Below are 23,301 nucleotides of genomic sequence, written 5' to 3'. Positions count from 1 at the left end.
GAGAAGAAACACCTGAATTCAATGTGTCCCAATACTTTTGTCCATATAGTGTATGACTCATATTAATTATATAATTATGCTATGAGGCTAATGACATGTAAAAGGGACCATTGTTCCTGGCTCGAGTTGACACCCAGAAAAATCAGATGAGTCCTGGTCTGACTTTAAGTAGACCTTCAGGTAAAATACTGGTCTGTGATTGTCTTTACTTTTTTATCTCAGGAAGTGACTCCCTCCTGGTTGAGATACTAAACCTTAAAAAAAAAATATAAACAGTTTTGGCCCAAGTGTGGCAGGAGCTCTAACATGTAAACATAAACAGTAACCTGCAGCCATGTGTAACGTTGGAGTACAAAAGTCACAGTGGAACAAAGTTTCCGGACTTTCCCTGAAAATCTTGGTCCAGGACTCTCAGGCGAGGCCCTGTGTGTAAACCACACCACGGCTCTGTCAGCCGTCCCTGCTCCAAAGTCCTCGGTGACGGCGCCGTGCAGTTTTGTCCTGGACTGAGCGCCACGGCCTCAGTAATGAAAGACTCTGATCTGGTTGTTATCATCCAGGCCCAGCTGGACTAAGCCGCTCTTGGTTGCAGGAGGACGATAGCGAGTTAACAGAGGTCTGGAGAGAACAGTCAAATACAATAACAGGATTTCCCAGATAACACAGAGACTCTGAAACCAGATTAGTTTTTGATGACCGCTACTTTCCAAACATACTCCGAGATAGTGTTCTTTCAAATAATACTTAAGACCTGTCGCTTATTAGTATGTACAGCTTGGTTTTAATTTTACATAAGCATGAGAAGTATTATTTTCATTTTATTTTCAATCATCACCTATACAACAAATTTAAGACTGACCAGACAGAGCAGTGGTCATCCCAGACTGACAGTCAGACAACAGCACCTGCTGAAATACTGTCCACAGTATCATACCCTGAGGCAAAAACTGTGGACGGAGGAGACCACTCAGAAACAGAAACTCTGCGGCGCCTTGGAGGACCTTCACCTGACGCCAAATTTCATCACAGACGGTGAAGTGTCCATTCAGAGCGACTCAAACCAAGATTTTAATTTATTTTGAGAAATGAACTGGTTTTAATTCAGCTGTTATTTAATTATCATGTTAGCTTTTTAAATATTATCAGGAAAGCCTTGATTTATAAATGCTGAAAAATGCAGGATGAAACAACATTGTGTGTGACTCATAAAATTACAATTCATTTAAAATAAAGAGCATCTAGTCCAGGGGTGTCCATTCCTGGTCCTCGAGAGCTACTATCCTGCATGTTTTAGACGTAACCCTCTTCCAACACACCTGATTCAAATGATAAGCCTATCATCAAACTCTGCAGAAGCCTGATAACAACCGTCAGGTGTGCTGGAAGAGGGAAACATCTAAAACATGCAGGATAGTAGATCTGAGGACCAGGAATGGACACCCCTGATCTAGTCTGTTGCTCTAGAGCACAGGTGTCAAACTCCGGTCCTCGAGGGCCGGCGTCCTGCATGTTTTAGATATTTCCCTCTTCCAGCCACACCTGGTTCAATTAATGATCAGCTCATCATCATGCTCTGCAGAAGCCTGATAACGATGTAATGGCTTCCAGGTGTGCTGGAAGAGGGAAATATCTAAAAGATGCAGGATACCGGCCCTCGAGGATCTGAGTTTGACACCCCTGCTCTAGAGTCTAGACTCTTAGGAGGAAGTGGTGCAGAGAGCGCAAAAGCAAATTGAAAGAGAAAACAAACAAGCTAAAAAGCTATGCACTATGTTGTTCTAGTTCATCTTTCATTGTTCACTCTAGTTACCTCCACCAGGAGGTATTGTGATCACTTTGCTTTGTGTTTTTGCCTGTTTGTTTGTTTGTTTGTTTGTTTGTTTGTTTGCAAGATAACTCAAAAAGTTATCGACGGATTTTCATGAAATTTTCAGGAAATGTTGATACTGGCACAAGGAAGAAATGATTACATTTTGGTAGTGATAGAACACGCACGCAAACACACAAAGCAAAGTGATCACAATACCCCCTGGTGGACGTAATGATGAACTGATGCGTTGTTAAAAATGAACACAGTTTTCTTAAGATATTTCAGGTTGTTCATATTATTCAGATTTCAAGGAAACTTTGTAAATATAAACATTTTCATGATCTAATTTCACTTTTTTCACTATTATTTTACTAGTCCGGCCCACTTCAGATCATATTGGCCCCTGAACAAAAATGAGTTTGACCCCCCTGTTACAAAAGGATACATGCTGGTGTCTTTCATGCGCATCTCCAGCCACCTCTTGTTGCTGTCAATCAGCCGCTGAAGCCTTTGTCCATCCATTTCCACTGATTTTGGCATTGATCTCACGCCCCGCCCCTGTTCACTGAGACACACACACGAGACATACACGTCTTTGGCAATGTAGTAAGGAGACAAGGAGTAACAGTGTGAGAAGTGCAGTATTTGTACGCTACCTGACAGCTGTGTAAGGTGAGTAGGCCGAGGTGGTCCTCAAGGTGCTGGAGGCGACTGGGCCCATGGCTGCTCCTGCAGAACACAGTTACACAAAATCACAATGGCTGCACCTCTGGTCCCACTAGGGCCAATTTCATGACCGTGAAATGAGAGTTGAAGATTGTGTTGAATGAAAGTGACTATTCTGCAAAATGAGTGCCACCACTACATGTAGAATAAGTCTAATTTTAGTTTATCTAAGCACATGCACCTTATGAAGAAGAGACATTTATTAGCATGAAACATGAAATTAAACAGATTTCTGTTTTTGTTAAAAATCAAACATGGCAGATATGCTATCATTTAAATACAGAAAGTCAATTAATAAAATATTGGATAAAGAAAAATAATAAAGAAAATCTAAATACCTTGACAATGACAATAAATTAAACAATAAATAAATCAAATGAGTCATAACAAAATAATAAATTAAACAATACAGTTTGAATGAGTTTGATCATTTCCAGAAGCCAGTTGTTACAGGGATGTGATACAGGATGGTAGTTTCCTCAACATGACTTTATAACTGAACAAGTACATCTATATATTTGGTCTCTTATACTGTACATACAGGGTTTCTGCAGGTATCAGCAAATCTAATTTAATTCTTTTTAATGCCCTTTTTAATGCCACTTTAAACAAATTTAATGCCCACGTCCAACTGCAGATACAGTTTTATATATAGTTTTATACAGGGTGGGGAAGCAAAATTTACAATGAACATTAAGTTGTTTTTTTCTCAGCAGGCACTACGTCAATTGTTTTGAAACCAAACATATATTGATGTCATAATCATACCTAACACTATTATCCATACCTTTTCAGAAACTTTTGCCCATATGAGTAATCAGGAAAGCAAATGTCAAAGAGTGTGTGATTTGCTGAATGCACTCGTCACACCAAAGGAGATTTCAAAAATAGTTGGAGTGTCCATAAAGACTGTTTATAATGGAAAGAAGAGAATGACTATGAGCAAAACTATTACGAGAAAGTCTGGAAGATACTATTAAAGAAGAATGGGAGAAGTTGTCACCCGAATATTTGAGGAACACTTGCGCAAGTTTCAGGAAGCGTGTGAAGGCAGTTATTGAGAAAGAAGGAGGACACAGAATAAAAACATTTTCTATTATGTACATTTTCTTGTGGCAAATAAATTCTCATGACTTTCAATAAACTAATTGGTCATACACTGTCTTTCAATCCCTGCCTCAAAATATAGTAAATTTTCCTTCCCCACCCTGTGTATAGATGGTTCGGTTTACCATCGACAGGCTTTATAACCAGGTTCTGAATAGTTCCTCCTCTAATCACTTCTGCTGAAACTTGCATTTTCCCATTTTCCCAATATTGCTAATATTCCCTCCACTCTTTCGCTACGGCATGAGCACGCTTGCAGCACGTTGCATTCCAAGCAGCCGGTGTTGTGACTTCGTGTATCAGCCATAAACAATAGCCAATTAAAGGGTTCCACCTGTCAATCATCACACTATACTTCCGATCATCAAAATTATTAAATGTTTATATAATCAAAATAAATGGTGAATAACAATGCTTTTTTTTCCATCAAGTGTATTTAATTTTTTAAATTCTTCTCGACATCGAATTGCATGCTTTTTAATGCCATTTAAGGCCCTAATTTTCACAAAATCTATTTAATGACTTTTAGTGCTTTTTAATGATCTGCAGAAACCCTGACACAGAAAACAAAACGACCTTTCCATACAAAATACAACAGTAGGTGTTGTAAACATACTCAGTAATGAACCTGAGTGCAGAGTAAAAGGTTAAATGAATCCTACTATATTATGCACGTTGTCCGTTCGATGTTGCAGCACGGGAGGGCGTTTGGGTACAATGCCGCTGTTGCACCACAGGAGGGCGTTTTAGCCTCTCATGCTATTGTACAATGGCACCACGGGTACAATGCCACTAGTACTATGACTTTAGGTGGTATGATTGTCACAGTTGTAGCCTGTAGCATGTATTACTGAGTTTTATTGAGGCCACCATAACTATTTTTATTCTGTATTTATTTTCAGCAATGGCCTGTGGAGTGAGAATAGTTTTAAGTGTGTGTATGCGCTGACTATTTTTTAAAACATAGTTTTTGTAAACCTAAACCTCAGAGGCCTAGCATACAGGTGCTTAGTTAGCATGAGCATATATTTGAATGTGCTTTTCATTTATATTCCTCGTTTGTGTTGTCCATTAGCCACTCAGTCACACAATAACCCACCCACTGGTAGTACTGTGTAAAAACCCACTCATTTATTAATTCCTGTCGAACAGCTCCTGTGCTTGGCCGTGCTTTTCTGCTGTTTTATCAATTTGAAGAAGTTTAAATTGTGCCCTGAAGCTAGCACTGACACAATGAATACAGCATTTAGTCACTGTCCAGAATAGAAAAGAACAGAATAGAATAGAACAGAACACAACAGAACAGAACAGAATAGAATAGAATAGAACAGAACAGAACAGAACAGAACAGAAGAGAATAGAACAGAATAGAATAGAATAGAATAGAATAGAATAGAACACAACAGAACAGAATAGAATAGAATAGGATAGAATAGAACACAACAGAACAGAATAGAATAGAACACAACAGAACAGAACAGAACAGAACAGAATAGAACAGAATAGAATAGAATAGAATAGAATAGAATAGAATAGAACAGAATAGAATAGGATAGAATAGAACAGAACAGAATAAAATAGAACACAACAGAACAGAACACAATAGAATAGAACAGAACAGAATAGAATAGAACAGAATAGAACAGAATAGAATAGAACAGAATAGAATAGAACAGAACAGAATAGAACAGAATAGAATAGAACAGAACAGAATAGAACAGAATAGAATAGGATAGAATAGAACAGAACAGAATAAAATAGAACACAACAGAACAGAATAGAATAGAATAGAACAGAATAGAACACAACAGAACAGAACAGAATAGAACAGAACAGAATAGAATAGAACACAACAGAACAGAACAGAATAGAATAGAATAGAATAGAATAGAATAGAATAGAACAGAATAGAACACAACACAACAGAACAGAACAGAATAGAATAGAATAGAACAGAACAGAATAGAATAGAACACAACAGAACAGAACAGAATAGAATAGAATAGAACAGAACAGAACAGAACAGAACAGAAGAGAATAGAACAGAATAGAATAGAATAGAATAGAATAGAACACAACAGAACAGAATAGAATAGAATAGGATAGAATAGAACACAACAGAACAGAATAGAATAGAACACAACAGAACAGAACAGAACAGAACAGAACAGAACAGAATAGAACAGAATAGAATAGAATAGAATAGAATAGAATAGAACAGAATAGAATAGGATAGAATAGAACAGAACAGAATAAAATAGAACACAACAGAACAGAACACAATAGAATAGAACAGAACAGAATAGAATAGAACAGAATAGAACAGAATAGAATAGAACAGAATAGAATAGAACAGAACAGAATAGAACAGAATAGAATAGAACAGAACAGAATAGAACAGAATAGAATAGGATAGAATAGAACAGAACAGAATAAAATAGAACACAACAGAACAGAATAGAATAGAATAGAACAGAATAGAACACAACAGAACAGAACAGAATAGAACAGAACAGAATAGAATAGAACACAACAGAACAGAACAGAATAGAATAGAATAGAATAGAATAGAATAGAATAGAATAGAATAGAACAGAACAGAACAGAAGAGAATAGAATAGAACAGAATAGAATAGAATAGAACACAACAGAACAGAATAGAATAGAATAGGATAGAATAGAACACAACAGAACAGAATAGAATAGAACACAACAGAACAGAACAGAACAGAATAGAACAGAACAGAATAGAATAGAATAGAATAGAACAGAATAGAATAGGATAGAATAGAACAGAACAGAATAAAATAGAACACAACAGAACAGAACACAATAGAATAGAACAGAACAGAATAGAATAGAACAGAATAGAATAGAACAGAATAGAACAGAATAGAATAGAACAGAATAGAACAGAATAGAATAGAACAGAACAGAATAGAATAGGATAGAATAGAACAGAACAGAATAAAATAGAACACAACAGAACAGAATAGAACAGAATAGAACACAACAGAACAGAACAGAATAGAATAGAACACAACAGAACAGAACAGAATAGAATGGAATAGAATAGAACAGAATAGAATAGAATAGAATCCTCTTATATCCTACCAGGAAAAATCTGGCTCCATCGGCTGTTCATGACATCGTCAGAGGTCCTCAGTCCAGTGGGGATGGGGGTGCTGAACAGGGGTGCTGTGGCAGAGACCCCCCCCTGTGGCACCCAGTTCCATGATGGCTCTACTTGAGGAGCTGTGGCTAACAAGCTGTGGACCTGAGGCTGGATGGAAGCAGGGGTGAAGCTGGAGGAGGTAGGAGCAGGAGTGAAGCTGGAAGAGGTGGGAGCAGGGGTGGTGGACAGTGGCTGAAACGGAGGTGGGGGGAATGATGGGTAAGGTGCGCTGTTCTGCGTCTGGGCCAGCGAACCCAACGCGCTCAGGATTGTGTTGACGTGGCCTGAGATCTGCTGCAGGGACTCGGCCACTCGGACGGTGGGAAGATCTGATGAGAGAGACAAAGCAGCAGATATGATCATACTGCGGTCCTTTGGGATTTCCAAAATCTCCTCCACTGCATCTGAATGCTGGTGCTCCGAAACATGAACCTGTTGGGAGGTGCGCCTGCTCACACTGCGAATCTCCCTTCGTATTTCGAGGCAAAAATTCTCAAGAGTAAAGCAAATTTCTCGTAAAGCAAATTTCTCATACTAAGGTGCACATGACTGCGAGGCTCCACTGTAGTTTATTTAGTTTTATTTTCAGGTACTAACTAGTTTACTTTTTCCAGGTATTGTGAGGAATACCTTCCCACAGTGGTACGTTTTTGGTTTTTTTTTGTTTTTTTTTTAATTATCTTTTTATTGAACATTATAAAATACATTCCACATACAGCTGGTACATAATGACTGAGGTTTTTTTTTTTTTTTTTTTTTTTTTGTTCCATCTCTTTCCACTCTCCTCCAAATTTAAAATCTTCAAATTAAACATGACAATCAAAAAATAGAAGATATAGAGGAAAAAAAAAAAAGGACAAAGATAAAGACATCCTCATTCTTTTACTTTAAATCAAATTAGGGAATGACCATTCCTTTCCTTTCCTTTTAAAATTATGCCCAGGACTTCGTGGCTCTATGCATTCCACCATACATTTTGCCCGGTTACACTGACAGGGTTTTACTATGTTACCAGTGCAGGGAATATATTAAACCAAAACAAATACACAAATATAATTAACAAGAAAAAACCAAACCTCTGTAGCATGAACTAGGGTTTTTTTGTTTTTTTTTCCCACAATATACATCTCAGATAGTGGTACGTTTTTTGTATGCCTGTACCTCATATAGCCCCATTTCAAAAATCTAAAATAACCCGTTAAAATAAAAGCTTTTTCACCGTGTTGTACACTTCGTATACCAGTTTGGCCTGGATGAAGCCAGTATGCATTACCTGTCCCATCAGGAGGGTCTGCAGTGCTGCTGAGGTCTGACTCAGTCACATCAAAGGTCACCTTCCTCTCACCTGCCAAACGTGACAAATCCTCAAACAGAGGCTGGAGAGACAAAACAGCACCAGTTAGACACCTGTATCTAAAATAGTACCTGAGCCTAATATATGCAGGTGTACAGTGGAATTCTATTTTGGTGACATCATCCATCTGTGAGATACAGTCAAATTTTATGATGTACCTACAGGGTGGGGAAGCAAAATTTACAATATTTTGAGGCAGGGATTGAAAGACAGTGTATGACCAGTTAGTTCATTGAAAGTCATGAGAATTTATTTGCCACAAGAAAATTTACATAATAGAAAATGTTTTTATTCTATGTGTCCTCCTTCTTTCTCAATAACTGCCTTCACACACTTCCTGAAACTTGCGCAAGTGTTCCTCAAATACTCGAGTGACAACTTCTCCCATTCTTCTTTAACAGTATCTTCCAGACTTTCTCGTAATAGTTTTGCTCATAGTCATTCTCTTCTTTCCATTATAAACAGTCTTTATGGACACTCCAACTATTTTTGAAATCTCCTTTGGTGTGACGAGTACATTCAGCAAATCACACACTCTTTGACGTTTGCTTTCCTGATTACTCATATGGGCAAAAGTTTCTGAAAAGGTATGGATAATAGTGTTAGGTATGATTATGACATCAATATATGTTTGGTTTCAAAACAATCGACATAGTGCCTGCTGAGAAAAAACAACTAAATGTTCATTGTAAATTTTGCTTCCCCATCCTGTACATTATTCGGATGTCTCTCACAATTAAGCTCAGGTTTAGCACAGACTTTTTAAGACCTTTATGAATAGAATTAAAGTCCTGTCTGTTCTGCTTTGGCCAGACTTTGGTGATGGTTCCAGTGTGAACCCAGTACAATATTGGGTGACATTGTTTGTTGGTAGATTATTATGACAGATTTGTACCCAAAGCTCATAGTCTGAGCATTTTCTGACAAAAGGTGTTGTAGCCGTTGAATCTGTGATGTTTAACAAGCTTCAATCAAGCAGTGAATCAAATTATTTTTAAGGACATTTTAAAGCCTAAAAATTCAAATAATTGGATTTTAGACACAAATAAACAGTAGCAGTCACTTTATTTTGTCAACTGTTTGTCAGCGTCACATCATAACAAAAGTTAGAAAGAGAGAGAGAGAGAGAGAGAGAGATTTTGTTTGGCATTTCTACTCACTTCTTCAGCTATAGAGGTCTCTAACTGCTGTAGTTGCTCCTCTTTCTTCCGCAGGACAGAGCTTCCTCTCTGAACTGTCCGCTGTAACTCAGCCACATTTCTGGCCTCCTGGGGGAAACCGAGAAGGATGAGAAAATCACTAAGTATTTTGAGATGATTACAAACATGTTAAACCATTTGTTAAACCACCAGTGAGTCACACTAACGCCTACCTGCTGGAGGTTCCTCATCATCTCCTCAGACATCCCTCCTTCCTGACCAGGTTCCTGGATAGAGCTGGTCTGGACCGCCCGCAGAGCTGCCTCGCTCTCCATCAACTTCCTGTTCTCCCTCTCCAGGAAGAGTTTGGTCTTCTGGATCGAAACGCGATGTGACGAGATGTACCTTGGAAACCAAGATGTGAAGAGATAGAAGCTGAAATTAAGTACATACTTATGGGTGGCATATGTTTTGATCAGCAGTGATCATGTCCCTTCTTACTCGTCCATGCTGCTGTTGCTGTCGGGTACAGGAGACAGTGGTGGGTCCTCGAGGTCCTCTAAACGTAGCAGTGAATCCCTCCTGTCACTGGAGGGTGCTGTCACCTCTGCTTTCCCTGTCTTCTTCTTGTCTTGTTTAGGCTGTGGTCTAGAGGAGGTAGTTCCACCTTCAGCTTGTTCCAGTTCACTGAAGAGACAAAATGAATGTTGTCATTTTAAATAAAACCTAAATCAATATGGGACATACAGACTGACATAGCATTCGCAGTCTATATTAAAAAATATATTGGGAAACTTCTGCTGACCTTGCAAAATTATTTTATTAAATACTCTTTAACCTCCTAAGACCCAGCTATGGGTTTTCTGTCCACATTTGTGGACAAGAATTTCACAACTTTATACAAAAAAGAAAAAAAAGAAAACTGTCCACTACAAAAAATATTCCATAAAAATTTTAAAAACTGCATCTGAAAAAACTGTTGCATCATGATGTTTCCAATATAGGCACTTTGTAAAAAAACAAAAAAATCTTGTACTTTGCTGACATTTCCTGGGTCTTAGGAGGTTAAATCTGGTCCCTTGGACCAAAATTTCAGAATTTATAATTGAACATTTACAACATCCATCCATCCATCCATCCATCCATCCATCCATCCATCCATCCACACTGTTGTTTAAAATCTATTTTGATCAAACTACATGTTTTTTTAATGTACTGATCAATATATTTACACATTTTTTGGATGAATACAAATTAAATCCAAAGGGTTTGTTTTTCTGTGCAATTTTTTTTTTTTACATAGTCTCCTTGATTTCCTTTTTTCAAAGAAAATCCTCAACAGGAACTGAGATGGCCAGGTGAGCTATTATGGAATAAATACATTTGCTGGAACTGAAGACAAATTTACCTGACTCTGTGCCTGAGCTGCTCACATCTCTGCTGTAGCAGCTGCACCTTGTTCTCCAGTCGCTCCTTGTCCTCCTTTGCCCTTCTGCACTCTTCTCTGGCTTTGTCCCTCTCGTTCCTCAGCCTCTCCTCCTCCTCTTTAGCTTCACTACTCACCTCTCTCATTCTCTGGAGGAGATGATGTTTCTCCTCTTTCATCCTCTCCAACTCTTTGTTCATCAGGTCTCTCTCCTGAATCAACCGTGGTAAAGCCTGAACATGCAAAGGACATAAGTAAATAGGTAAACGGGTAATAAAACACAAAAACTACAAAGTGACATGTCCTACCTCTAATTGTCTGTCCACCTCCTCCTCATCATCCCCAAGTTTTTTTCTCCTCCTCGTCAAATCTGCTGCCTAATAAGAGACAGAAACTTTATGAAGGAGTTCAGGCTTGTGTATGAATGATTTGAAGGACAGATCATATGTGACAGAGGACCTTCGAGTTCAGTAAGGCCTCTTGGCACTTCAGGTTTTTGGCTGTCAGCTCCAGTTGATCTGACAGATCCTGTAGTTCTGACTCCTATAGATTAAAAAAAATCATCAGATTGATCTTCCAGACTATAGCAAGTATGATTTTTCTCTTTTTAATCTATATCAGATAAATGGTTTCAGTCTATACAATGCTGACGTGTTCTGTGTAAATGTTACAGTAGGTTTGTCAAAGCAACATCCATTAAAATACACTTCATGTATCAACAATCAAAGGATGACAAAAGAACAGCTGATTCCATTACAGAATTATATTTACTGTATTTCCTTAAATAAACCCTGGGTGTTCACTTCTGCAAATATATGTTGATGCATTCACAAATATAATCCGGCTGTTTTTCAACGCTATTTTAGGGAAAGTGTCATTTGTGGAAACTTTTACACAATGTTTGCACAATAAAAGCTCAAAACCCCTGTTCTGAGACAACCTCCACCTGGGGCTGCATGATTTTGGCCAAAAATAAAATCCTGTTTTTTTCCTCTAAAAACTCGATTTTCGATTTTGATTCGGGCTGGTGGTGGCATGTCATTTTCATGTGCAGCCCGCAATGCAATGCACCGCTCCCGCTCTGGCGTGTGATGAAGTTTGAGGTGCTGAAATAAGTAGGTTGTGCTGCTGTCTTTGACTGATACCGCCTTCAGGCTGAGTTTGCAGCAGGAATGGTTTGGTCTTCATTGGAAACTTCGAAGCTGTACCAATTCCACACAAACCGACTTGCTCTTGCTATTTTTAGCCACAAACTTCTCACTCTCCTTTGCAAACAGCATTTTTGTACTGGTGTGGAGACCAAATACTGTGGAGACTGCTCTCACAGTTAGGAGGAGGAGCCTACATTATCCCGGAGGCACGCAGCCCGGAGGCACGAGGGAGATGAAATTCGATGTGACGATTACCCTTTTTTAAGCATCGTCCTAATTAAATAATCTAATTTCAATTTAAAATCAATTAATCGTGCATCCCTTCCTCCACCCATTTCAAGATTTTGAAAACTGTAACAAAGTCAGAAAAAGGCTGAGATGGAGGTGGTCAGTGTCTGAATGTCTGGGTGTAGATGCCAGACAGGAATAGTTGAGGAACATCTGTATTACACAGAATCACAACACACTTATGCAGAGCCATATGAAGGTCTGAAAGGGTGAGTTTGAGTTTTGTTATGGTTTTATCGCCTGAGAAAGAGCGATCAGTATCAATCAGAAAATCAGTATCTATTTGTGTGTATGCTGTAATACATTTTCTCCTCTTTTTCTTGGCGTCACATAGCTCTTCCCCATGGGGACCTAAGGCCCTGGACTGTTTTTCAAATTATAAAAGTTCCCTGACAAATGACCATTTTTGCAGCCCAAGTTGTAGTGTCACTGTGGTGTTGTAATATGTCATTTCAGATTCAAAAAGACAAACAAATGAACCAATTGAGGCAGTGATTTTATGGGCAGATTTTAAGGTCTCAGTTTATGCAAAAAAGAATGTCATTCAGCAGATGTACTGGACATTTCTAATTCAACGAGGCAACATTAATTTTTTAAATCCAATTTCATGATGTACGTATTAAAACAATATTGAAAGTATGACTTCGTCACAAAATGGACAGGAAGGCTCCAAAATATTTATATACAGGAAGTAGAAAGTTAAGCTGTTCTCACATCCAAAACAAAAATACTTGTCAGTTTTTATTTGCATTGTAACTGGCACTGATTGATTACATACGATTCTGATCAAAGCTTAAGAGACATGTTTTAATGTTGAGATTCACTTTAAGGATCTGTTGCATTTTTAGAAAAGATTACTGCAGTACATCATACCAGATACAACCATTTTTACACATCGAAACACAGGAAATTAGAAACAAAGGCATGACTCTAATAAAAACCTACTTTAAATAAAGGGCAGATACAGCTGAGGTGGGCCACTAATTGAATTGGAAATATGGTGTTCATACTTCAAAGTGTTCATCTTTAATATTACAACTGGTAACGATGAATCTCATACTATTGGGTAGATAAATCCAAAAGAATATTTGATTTGTATTTCAGAACAATGATAGGATAAATAATATAAACGCAGTATAGTCAAAGTACTTCAGAACTATACATATTGTACTTAACTGAATGCATTTTGATACTTTCTCCTGCTGTGCGTGTGCACTGGCTCACCTTGCGTGTGTGTGTCAGCTGCATTTTCTCTATCTGTGCACTGAGCTGTAAGTGGAGTTTCTCTACTTGGACATCATGTGATGCCTGGAGACGCTCCCTTTCCTCCTGCAGAGTTGAAAGCAAGTGCTCCCTCTGAGCGTTTTCCTGGAACACACACAGACAATGTCACAATGTTTTTCAAATGCCAGAATTATGTTTGGGCTCTTCTAAAAACTAATAAGAAAAATAACCTACATGCCAAAGGTATTTATACAGGCGGTCCACAAAGTCTCTCTGCAATTTAAAAAATGTGTTGCAAAAGCAATGGATGAGATATGTTAATCAGATTTGTTCTATGTGCTCAGTGGTTATCAGAGTTTTTAATCACAAGCGCAATTGAATCATTGGTCCATTTTTTTTCAACAAGATATCAATTACTGCAAATGTTTACCTTGAACTTTTGACTGAATACATGTCACCACAACTGGATGACCTCCAACCAGCCATCATTGTCCCGGTAGATGGTGCACCACCACACTGGGGACTGCATGTTGGTGGGTTCCAAAATCAAACATTTCCAGACAGGTGGTTTGGAAGGGATGGTCCAATTCCCTGGACACCTCGTTCACCACATATCACTCCCCTGGATTTCTTTCTATGGGGTTATGTTAAAGATATTGAGTATCGAACAAAGTAACAGGACATCAATGACCTGATGCCATTGACACCATTGATGAGGCTATGATACAGCCAACATGGAAACAAATCCAGTACTGTCTTCATGTGCTTTGTGCAACTAATGGTGTCCATATAGAGGTGGAATACATGAAGCAAAAACTTCAATATCTGCTTTTCATTTTGTAATAATTTCCACAGATTTGCCTGTTCATTTGCTTTTGCAAAGACATACACTAATAAAGGTTAATTGGTTAATCTAAATTACCCATGGGTGTGAATGTGAGAGTGACTGGTTGTTCGTCTCTATATGTCAGCCCTGCGATGAACTGGCAACACATCCAGGGTGTACCCCTTCTTCGCCCATAAATAGCTGGGATAGGCTCCAGCAACCCCCTGACCCTCTGGAGGACAAAGGGGTTCAGAAGATGAATGAAACTGCTTTTGCAATAAATCTGTTAATTTGTACTTAATGAAGGTCCAGTACATGGGGTGGGTGGAGTGGGTGGGGGGGCAGTTGGACAGGAACTGGATACAAAGGTTGCATGTTCAAGTTGTGTTTCTTGTTATGCATTTGAAAATTGAAAATAAAAAAGACCTTGATCAAAAAAAAAAAAAGTCAAATTGTAATGAGACTTTATGAACACCGTGTACTACTCATTGTCATGTTACCCTTGACGTTCTACAGTACACTGTTGCTTCTTTGGCTTTATTCCACTGTTGCGAGCTGTTAACCCTCTCTAACCTCATCGCGGTATTTCTCCCTGATGCTGTTCATCTCTCTCCTGTGGTCTTCCTTTAGCTGGTCCAGCTTCCTCTCATGATCGCGCTGTACTTCCTCACGCACTTCCTGGAGCACATCACTCAGCTGGAAAACAGCAACAAAGGTCAGTTTACAGCACAAGTGATGTGTTCTTCAGAAGGAAGAACATCTAATTTATACATTAAAGTTACAGTCATGCGAACATTTAAATTATGCTTGTGTTTAATGTAATCTGTGTATGTGACCTATCACCTCTCTGTGGTACTCCGCCAGCTGCTGTTCAGGTCGTGGACTCATCAGGTCCCTCCTCCACTCCATGTTTTTGACCTTTATACAGAGAAAACGGTACAAACACCCACACATACATATACAGATCATTAATCTAAGTCAAATGACAGCGTGTCCCATCAAAGTCATACAGACACTGTGGTTTCTGGCTGTGTCTGACTATCACAAGGATTTAAGCTACACATACTATCCACCTTATCAACACGTGGTCATATAATGTGAAAAAAAAATACCGTTTAACTGTTCTAAAATATTTCAATAGGTCTAAGTAGGCTGAAGTTTAGATTTCTAACTAGGTTAAAACTTGCCGTGTGTGCTGTTATCTGATTTGTTTTTGCTGTATGTTCCTAACATGTTGGTAAATACTTGATCACTATAACTTGTGCTGTTTGCTGACAACAAGTAACAGGCATTTTCTTTGTCTTAGGTTTTTTGGAACAGCCTGCAGCGAACTAGGATTTGTGTACACAACATGAAGCAACCCACAAAAACAGTTCCAGGTCGACCTTTCCCCTACACAAGAATCCTCTTTTGAAGATTAACATACCAACCTGTTAACACCAAATCTAGCACAGACTAGTGACAAACCAATTAATAAGTACCATTAAGACCATTTTTACAAACTATCAGTATTGGCTAGTTGGTACCAATGGTTAATATTAGGTTTCTAAAATGAAAATAGTGACTTTGACGGAAAATACTACACCAAAACAGAAAATCCCACCTAGAAATTTAGAACAGTTGTTTTCATTCATTCATTCATTTTCTGAACCCGCTTTATCCTCACTAGGGTCACGGGGGTCGCTTGGAGCCTATCCCAGCTACATAGAGGCGAAGGCGGGGTACACCCTGGACATTTCGCCAGTTCATCGCAGGGCTGAACATATAGAGACAAACAATCACTCTCACATTCACACCTATGGGCAATTTAGATTAACCAATTAACCTATCAGTGCATGTCTTTGGATTGTGGGAGGAAGCCGGAGTACCCGGAGAGAACCCACGCAGACACAGGGAGAACATGCAAACTCCACACAGAAAGGTCCCACCCCCCGTCGACTGGTGTTGGAATCAGACCCAGGACCTTCTTGCTGTGAGGCACGAGTGCTAACCACTGCACCACCGTGTCGCCCCAGTTGTTTTCAGCGCTATCATATTAGCAATATTCATTCATTCATTTGCCAAACTGTTTAATCCATGAGGGTCAAGGGGCACTGCCTGGTCCCAGCTACCAAACAGGTGAAGGCGGGGTACACCCTGGACATGTCCCCACCTCAACTCAGGACTCATATACGCATAAAGGTAAACAACTTAACACTCTCACATTAACAACAGCTTCCTCCCATCACCTAAAGACATGCACTTTGGGATACGAGGTTAGAAAGGCCAACATTGGGATCAAACCCGGGACCTTCTTGCTGTGAGGTCACCACACCACCCAATATGAGCGATATGAAAGTGTATCTGTATTGGTTATGCTCACGACATTGAGCTTTGTGTATTACTTATAAGCAAGAGAGGTGCAAATTCAGTAAAAAAAATCATCATAAATGCACCACACTGGACCTTTTTGTTAAGTGGACTATGCGCGGGGGCAAAACCTACAGGGAGCAACCACTGCCGGCCAGAAGCGACAGACCCTAATGGATTCCAGGTGATTAAGTGTAAGTAAACAAGCTGTGGTCAGTGAGCGAAGTTGAGTGGCTAGTGGTTTGTGCAGCCGTAAGTTTTGTACTCCGCTATAAGGCAAGACCCAGCGCTAGCCGATAACACTGGTCTACAATTTTTTTTTTTTTTTTTTTTTTTTTTAGAAATTATCTGCTTCAGAGATTAAATGTGCTAAATGTTACGTATTTTAATAAGATTAATTGGAAAACAAATGACAAAAGTGCTGGTTTGCTGATGTTTTCAAGGTATATGATAAAGTGTTATTACACATCTATGTTCGTTTATATACATTTAAACAACAGATTTTGAAATCTTCCACTAGATAGAACCTGTAAAGTGAATGTGTTGTAATGTACAGACAGTGTTCCGAAGTAGATCTGGTAGCTCTAAGATAAACATTCATTTGGAGTAAAACCCACCATCTCATTAATTCTTGAATTTTACATTTTGACTAGAGCTGCACAATTGAGCATCGTCATCGCAATGTACGTGTGTGCAATAGTCACATCGCAGGTCCTGCAATGTAGGAGGCAAATGAACTCGACGTGTTCTCATCTAATTTCAACATGGGCACCTGACACACACTGCGGACAGCGATCCACTAATCACAATCATTCTTAATCAGTTTACTGAAGCAGACCACGCCACTGCACATGGAGTGAGTCACTAGTAACAACACTGAAAAACAAGAAAAGTACTCGGAGAGCGCAGACCTCCGCCAAGGCAGATCAGTGGACCCCCTGCCCCCCCACCCACGATCACCACCAAAATTTTATCATTTCTTCCTTGTGCCAGTATCAACATTTTCTGAAAATTTCATGAAAATCTGTCCATACTTTTTGAATTATCCTACTAACAAACAAACAAACATGCACGCACGCACACAAACACACAAAGCAAAGTGATCACAATACCTCCTGGTGGAGGTAATGAACAATGAACAAGACAAACTCACTGAAAATGAAGACTTGGTGCCAAAAAGAAAAGCAACGTCAGTTATCTGGAATTATTTCGACTATAAGAAGGATGATACTGAAACATGTGTTCTGTGTCGACAGTGCCTCGCACCTGTCGACACGAGAGGAAACACAACTCATTTGTTTGACCATTTACGGCAGCACCACACAGCTATTATATCCTCCTGAGTAGTTTTTCATATCGCAATATATATCGCAGGGTTAAAAAAATCGCAATGTCAGTTTTTAGCTTACCGGCATCTGTCATCGTCTGTTGTCCATTACAAAAATTTCAATCACCTTCTTCTCCGAAACTACAATTCCGATTGACTTCAAACTTGGTATACTGCTTCTTTATGATGATGATGTCAACACAAGGTATTGAAATTACTTCGATCCAGATCTGATTTGGTGTGACTTTGACAAATTTTCCCATTGTAACAGATAGGAAGTGGATTGACACAATAAATCAGTAAGTATCAATGATATCAAGTTAGAATTTGAATTTTTTACAGATCTGATTGGAATATGACCAAAACATGGGCTATTTCTGTAATATAATAAATACACATAACTGGGTGATAATAAATGGCATCTGGATACATTTCCCAAAGTTTTTAATTTGGCCGGTAAGCTACAAGGCCATTGGTCCAATTTTTTCCAATATCGTGCAGCCATAATTGTGACCCAAGAATGTATCTTGGAAACTTCAGCCAACCAACATTTTTGACTTGATTTTTCCTTATCAGTGATTCACAGGTGGTAAAATTTAACTACTTTTATTCTGGAAGCATTTTACTTGTAGATCAGTGTGATGTGTCGTCTTAGACTGGTGTCTGCTGCACGGGGTCAGTGACCAGTCCATCGCAGCCCAGGTAATCGGACAAACCGACGAATCAGCGTCACTACTGGTGTTGGAACAGCCTGTGAAGGACCATGCCTGACTGACAGAGCAGTGACTTAGTGCTCACGCACACTTGATAACAGGCTCGACGTGAGTTACCGAATGGAACCGCTAGTATTATACGTGGTCTTTTGAAATAGCTAGCAATGAATATTCATTCCGGGTACCTTTTAAACACAAAATGTTTGAATGAGTAGAAGGCAGTGAACTTAACACAGACAGTTCTTCACCTCTTGTCTGAGAGAGCTCAGTTTCTCTTCCCTCTCATCATGGATTCTCCTTCGCACTGCTTCCAAGTCTTCATCCAACTCAGTCTTAAGACGTTCAACATCCTGCTTCTTGCGGGTTTCTAGTTTATCTCTCTGAGCTGCTGTCTCTTCCTCGAGTGTGTTTTGTAACTTCTTGAGCATGGCTTCGCTCTCTTGCCTGAGTACCCAACACACACACACACACACACACACACACATACATACACACACACACACATACAAACATACATACATACACACACACACACACACACATACATACATACATACACACACACACACACACATACATCTGTTATTAGAATTATAATGTATTAAGAGCAAACTGAAGTGGAAGCGCTGTAATTGAATGTGTTTCTGACCTAATCTTGTGCTGCTCCGTCTCCCTCTCCTTCTGCACAGATTCTCGTAGCTCCTCCAACATCTTTTTGGTCTCCTCATTCAACCTGGTTTCCTCCTCCCTCCTCTTAGTCATGAGTGACTGACGCAGAGTCCTAAGAAGATGAACAATTTTCTTCAAAGTGTGTCAAGTGCCATTTGGTTGTGTTAAGTGACTTTTTGGCTGCATAGTTGAAGGAAACTATTTATTCATTTAGTCTAAAGATGACAAACTCATTTTAGTTCAGGAGCCACATACAGCCCAATATGATCTCAAACAGGCCAGACCAGTAAAATAATGAAAGTGAAAAAAGTTATCATTACATTATGAAAACGTTTACATCCACAAAGACCCTTAAAAATGTGAATAACATGAACCAGAAATGTCTTATGAAAAATAAGTGCAATTTAAACAATATTATGTCTCATTTTATCATTTACACAAGTACATAACAACTTACATTACAATTACAAACACAAAAAAACATTTAGTAACAGGCAGAATATGAAAAAATTGCATTTATTTCTCTTAAGACATTTCATGTTGTTCATATTTGTTCAGGTTATTCACATTTTCTGTAAAAGGATAGGTTGTTCATGTAAATATTTTCATGTAATTTTACTTTTTTTACACTAACACAAAACGAAAATTTTCATTATTTATTGGTAATCATGATAGAATTTTACTGGTCCCACTCATTTGAGATCATATTGGTCTGTATGTAGACCTTGAACTAAAATGATTTTAACATCCTTGACTGTTAATATCTTTAGTGTAATTTTTGCATTTCATAAATTCATCCCATGGATGGATTGGACCCTTTGGCGGCCCGGTTTTGGCCCACAGACGGCATGTTTGACGCCTGTGATTTAGTCCATTCAACTAATTGTATAGAATCAATGGGGTGTGATATACGCTACATGCTTACCTCAGTCTTTCTTCACTCTCCTTTTTCAGCCTCCTCTCCTCATCCTCTTCTTCTCTCCTCAGATCCTCCTGGATCACATGCATCCTCTTGTCCTTCTCCTTCATCATTTGCTCCCTCTCCTCCTTCATCTCTCGATCAGCTTTTTGACTCTCCCTCTCTACTTCCTCCTTCATTTCTCTCATAAAGCTTTCCTCTCTCTCCACACTCTTCCACTCCTCTTCCTCTTTCTTTTCCTGTTTTTTTCCAGTTCTCCACCCTGACTTCTCTTCCAGTGGGCTCTCATTGCTTATGATGGGTAATTCAAGTTGAATGTTGAATGAGCGCACTAGTCGACCTCTGGATGTTTCTGGCCTCTGTAGCCCCAGAGTCGCACTGAGCCCCTTGGCTTTTGGATAGAGTCCATCCACCTGATCAGAGTGGGAGGGGCTTGAGAGGGTGGGTGAAGGACTGGACTGGTGCAGGACAAGCCGGTCAACTTTTGGAGCCACGGCCTGGTTTTCGTCTCCATCATGTTTATGTCTGATAAAAGAGACAGCTTAACATTAGTGTATTGGAAAGAGTTAAATACAAGTGGAGAAGAGAAATACCATACATTCTGACATTTTACCAAAGGGTAAACAGTTTACATTAATATCCATATTCACCATTCACTGGTTGATTTTAAGTTTAATGTGGACAGAATACTAATGATATAATATTCTATAAAGAATAATTATAACATTTATTAATGCACATTTCTCTTTTTTTCTATTTAATCTTTATTTACCCAGATAAAGTCCCGTTGAAATTGAGCTCTAAATAGTGCATTAAATAGGCTACCACATTTCATACACATATGAAATGCAATGGGATTTATATAAAACTAATACCAGAAGGAAATAAAGACAAGCTACTTAAACAATACAAATATAATTAAATGTAACAATATAGACTTATAGTCTTCAGACTTACTGTGTAATAGGAATAGAGTGCAAGATATAGAGTTTATTTATAGGCAGAAAAAAAGACAAATAATGATGTTTTACTACAACATCAAAATTCAAAAATACAGTATTAAATAGGACAAATGCACTGAGAGCCGGAGAGATATATTTCTGAGGATGACAGGGATAGTTCAGTTATGACGCTCAACCACACTGTGCTGTACATTTCCTCAAATCTTAGTTTAGTCATCACAGAATTTTACAGCACTTTAAGAAGACGACAACAAGCATGAATTTGTCAAATGCCAGCTCCTAGGCCGTTAACTCACATTTTCCTTCAATAACATCCTGTGAGTCTGATCGCAAATTTAGAAGTAGTGGTACATAAATACTGAACTAAATATACTTTTCTCAGTATAGGCGTTAAAGGGTGGTACTACCACCAGTACAGACAGTCTTCATTAATAGTCCTTAGTAAATATGGTCTATTCTTGTGTAACCAAATAAAACTGTTAATAGGAGTCCAAATAAATTATTCAGTTAAGTCTGACTCAAAATATGTTCAGTGCTTAATTACTAATTCATTAGTGAAGTAGCAGTTGTACAATGTGGTCATGCAGAATAAGGCATTAATAAATACATTATAATTAGGGCTGTCAAACAATTAAAATTTTTAATCAGATTAATAACAGGGTGGCTGTGGATTAATTTCGATTAATCACTATTAAATATCATTCATTTTTAATCTATATCAATCATGTTTCATTTTGCATTACCAAACAGACTCAAGAAAGAATGGAATATACAGTTGCGGAAACCAATATTTGACTACCCTTGTTTTCTTCAGTTTCTTGTTCATTTTAATGTCTGGTAAAACTAAAGTTACATTTGTTTGGATAAATATAATTATAACAAAAACAGGTCATAAGAGTTCAATTTAATAACTGATATGTATCCATTTTCCATCGTTTTCTTGATAAAAACCAAAATCACTTAAGTTCTTACATTTTACTTACAATTTAAAAGGAGGTACAAAGACACAATTTTTCAGAGGTACAGGGATGAGGGAGGTGTTGGGTATCACTGGGGGTTATAAGGATGTACAAGTATGTGGTATGTGTATGTATGTGTGTGTGTTTTATATAAATATATATTTGTGTATGAATATGTATTTACATATATGTGTTATTGTATTATGTGTTTATGTAAATCACATTATATTTGTTCATAACAATATAAAGCCAGAAACCAAATTATTTAATAAAAAGTATCAGGCATATTATAGCATATAGTATAGACATGCATAGACTAGGAAGATTATTACTGTTATTAATTATTTAAGGAGAAGGGGTGGGAGTTTATAAGTTATGCTTCTCACTCCTTTTCGAATATGTATTATGTATTATGTTTAAGTGTTTTGTTTACTTATTTTCTTCTGTTTTGATATTCATATTTGAAATAAATACATCAATCAATTGATCAATCAATCAATCAATTCAATCAATCAATCAATCAATATTTATGGCCTTGTACTGCCAAAAACAGTGCTTTTAGGCATTCCATGTTTTCTTTTCTGTTTTAGTCACAAGATACACACAGGAGTTAGTGCTTGATTGGATAACCATTGTTTCTGATGACTTTTGATGGTCTAATAATTTTTTCCACAACTGTATATGCACTTAACGTGTTTGTCACACGCTAGACGATGTATTAGCCGAAGTGCTAACAGAATCCCCGACTACATCCGCTTCTCGTTAATGTGGTATTTTAAGATGGAAGTCCTTCGGTGAAAGGGAACTCCTTTCTGCAGAGTATGTATAATACTTCAGGTCCGTCGACTGTTCGTCTTGGGTTTTCTTGTACTCAAATTTTCCATCCACAGGGCCAGTGTGCTGTTCAGCGCCTTCCACCATTCTGGGTTGATTCTGCTGCCTGTCACCACCGGATCAACTGCCCATTTGCACATGTGCATCAGTCACTCTACTTGGACAAACTGACCCAAATGCGATACCGGAGACCTTCAGAGTCATTCTGTGCTGCAGATGAGTTAATTGCGTTAAAATTTTTAATCAGATTAATTATGATGATGGATTAATCTGCGTTAACTTGTTAATTGTGACAGCCCTAATTATAATGATTAAAGGTGGGGGTAGGAGATGTTTTCCTGGA

General features: G+C 38.4%; 1 protein-coding gene across 3 annotated transcripts in view; it reads right to left on the bottom strand.

Moving 5' to 3' along the window:
• Positions 1-23,301, bottom strand: part of cep164 (centrosomal protein 164) — a 38,771-nt gene continuing 15,470 nt past the window's right edge. The window contains exons 11-27 of one of the 3 annotated variants that reach the window (XM_030152058.1): positions 20,210-20,728; positions 19,265-19,396; positions 18,864-19,059; positions 15,070-15,144; positions 14,800-14,922; positions 13,401-13,544; positions 11,197-11,280; positions 11,046-11,114; positions 10,720-10,970; positions 9,813-9,998; positions 9,545-9,725; positions 9,333-9,440; positions 8,092-8,194; positions 6,758-7,150; positions 2,467-2,539; positions 2,256-2,375; positions 1-618 (exon numbers count right to left, since the gene is read on the bottom strand). In XM_030152058.1, coding sequence (XP_030007918.1) covers positions 522-618; positions 2,256-2,375; positions 2,467-2,539; positions 6,758-7,150; positions 8,092-8,194; positions 9,333-9,440; positions 9,545-9,725; positions 9,813-9,998; positions 10,720-10,970; positions 11,046-11,114; positions 11,197-11,280; positions 13,401-13,544; positions 14,800-14,922; positions 15,070-15,144; positions 18,864-19,059; positions 19,265-19,396; positions 20,210-20,728 — 2,854 coding nt within the window. In that variant the 3' untranslated portion in view covers positions 1-521. The remainder of the gene's footprint in view (positions 619-2,255; positions 2,376-2,466; positions 2,540-6,757; positions 7,151-8,091; positions 8,195-9,332; positions 9,441-9,544; positions 9,726-9,812; positions 9,999-10,719; positions 10,971-11,045; positions 11,115-11,196; positions 11,281-13,400; positions 13,545-14,799; positions 14,923-15,069; positions 15,145-18,863; positions 19,060-19,264; positions 19,397-20,209; positions 20,729-23,301) is intronic. The other 2 variants (XM_030152060.1, XM_030152061.1) reach the window with 2 other exon arrangements.

This window comes from Sphaeramia orbicularis, chromosome 13, assembly GCF_902148855.1.
Source record: "Sphaeramia orbicularis chromosome 13, fSphaOr1.1, whole genome shotgun sequence".
Classification (NCBI taxonomy): Eukaryota; Metazoa; Chordata; class Actinopteri; order Kurtiformes; family Apogonidae; genus Sphaeramia; species Sphaeramia orbicularis.
Note: the sequence above shows the minus strand (reverse complement) of the source record. Positions and strands in the feature narration are given on the sequence as shown.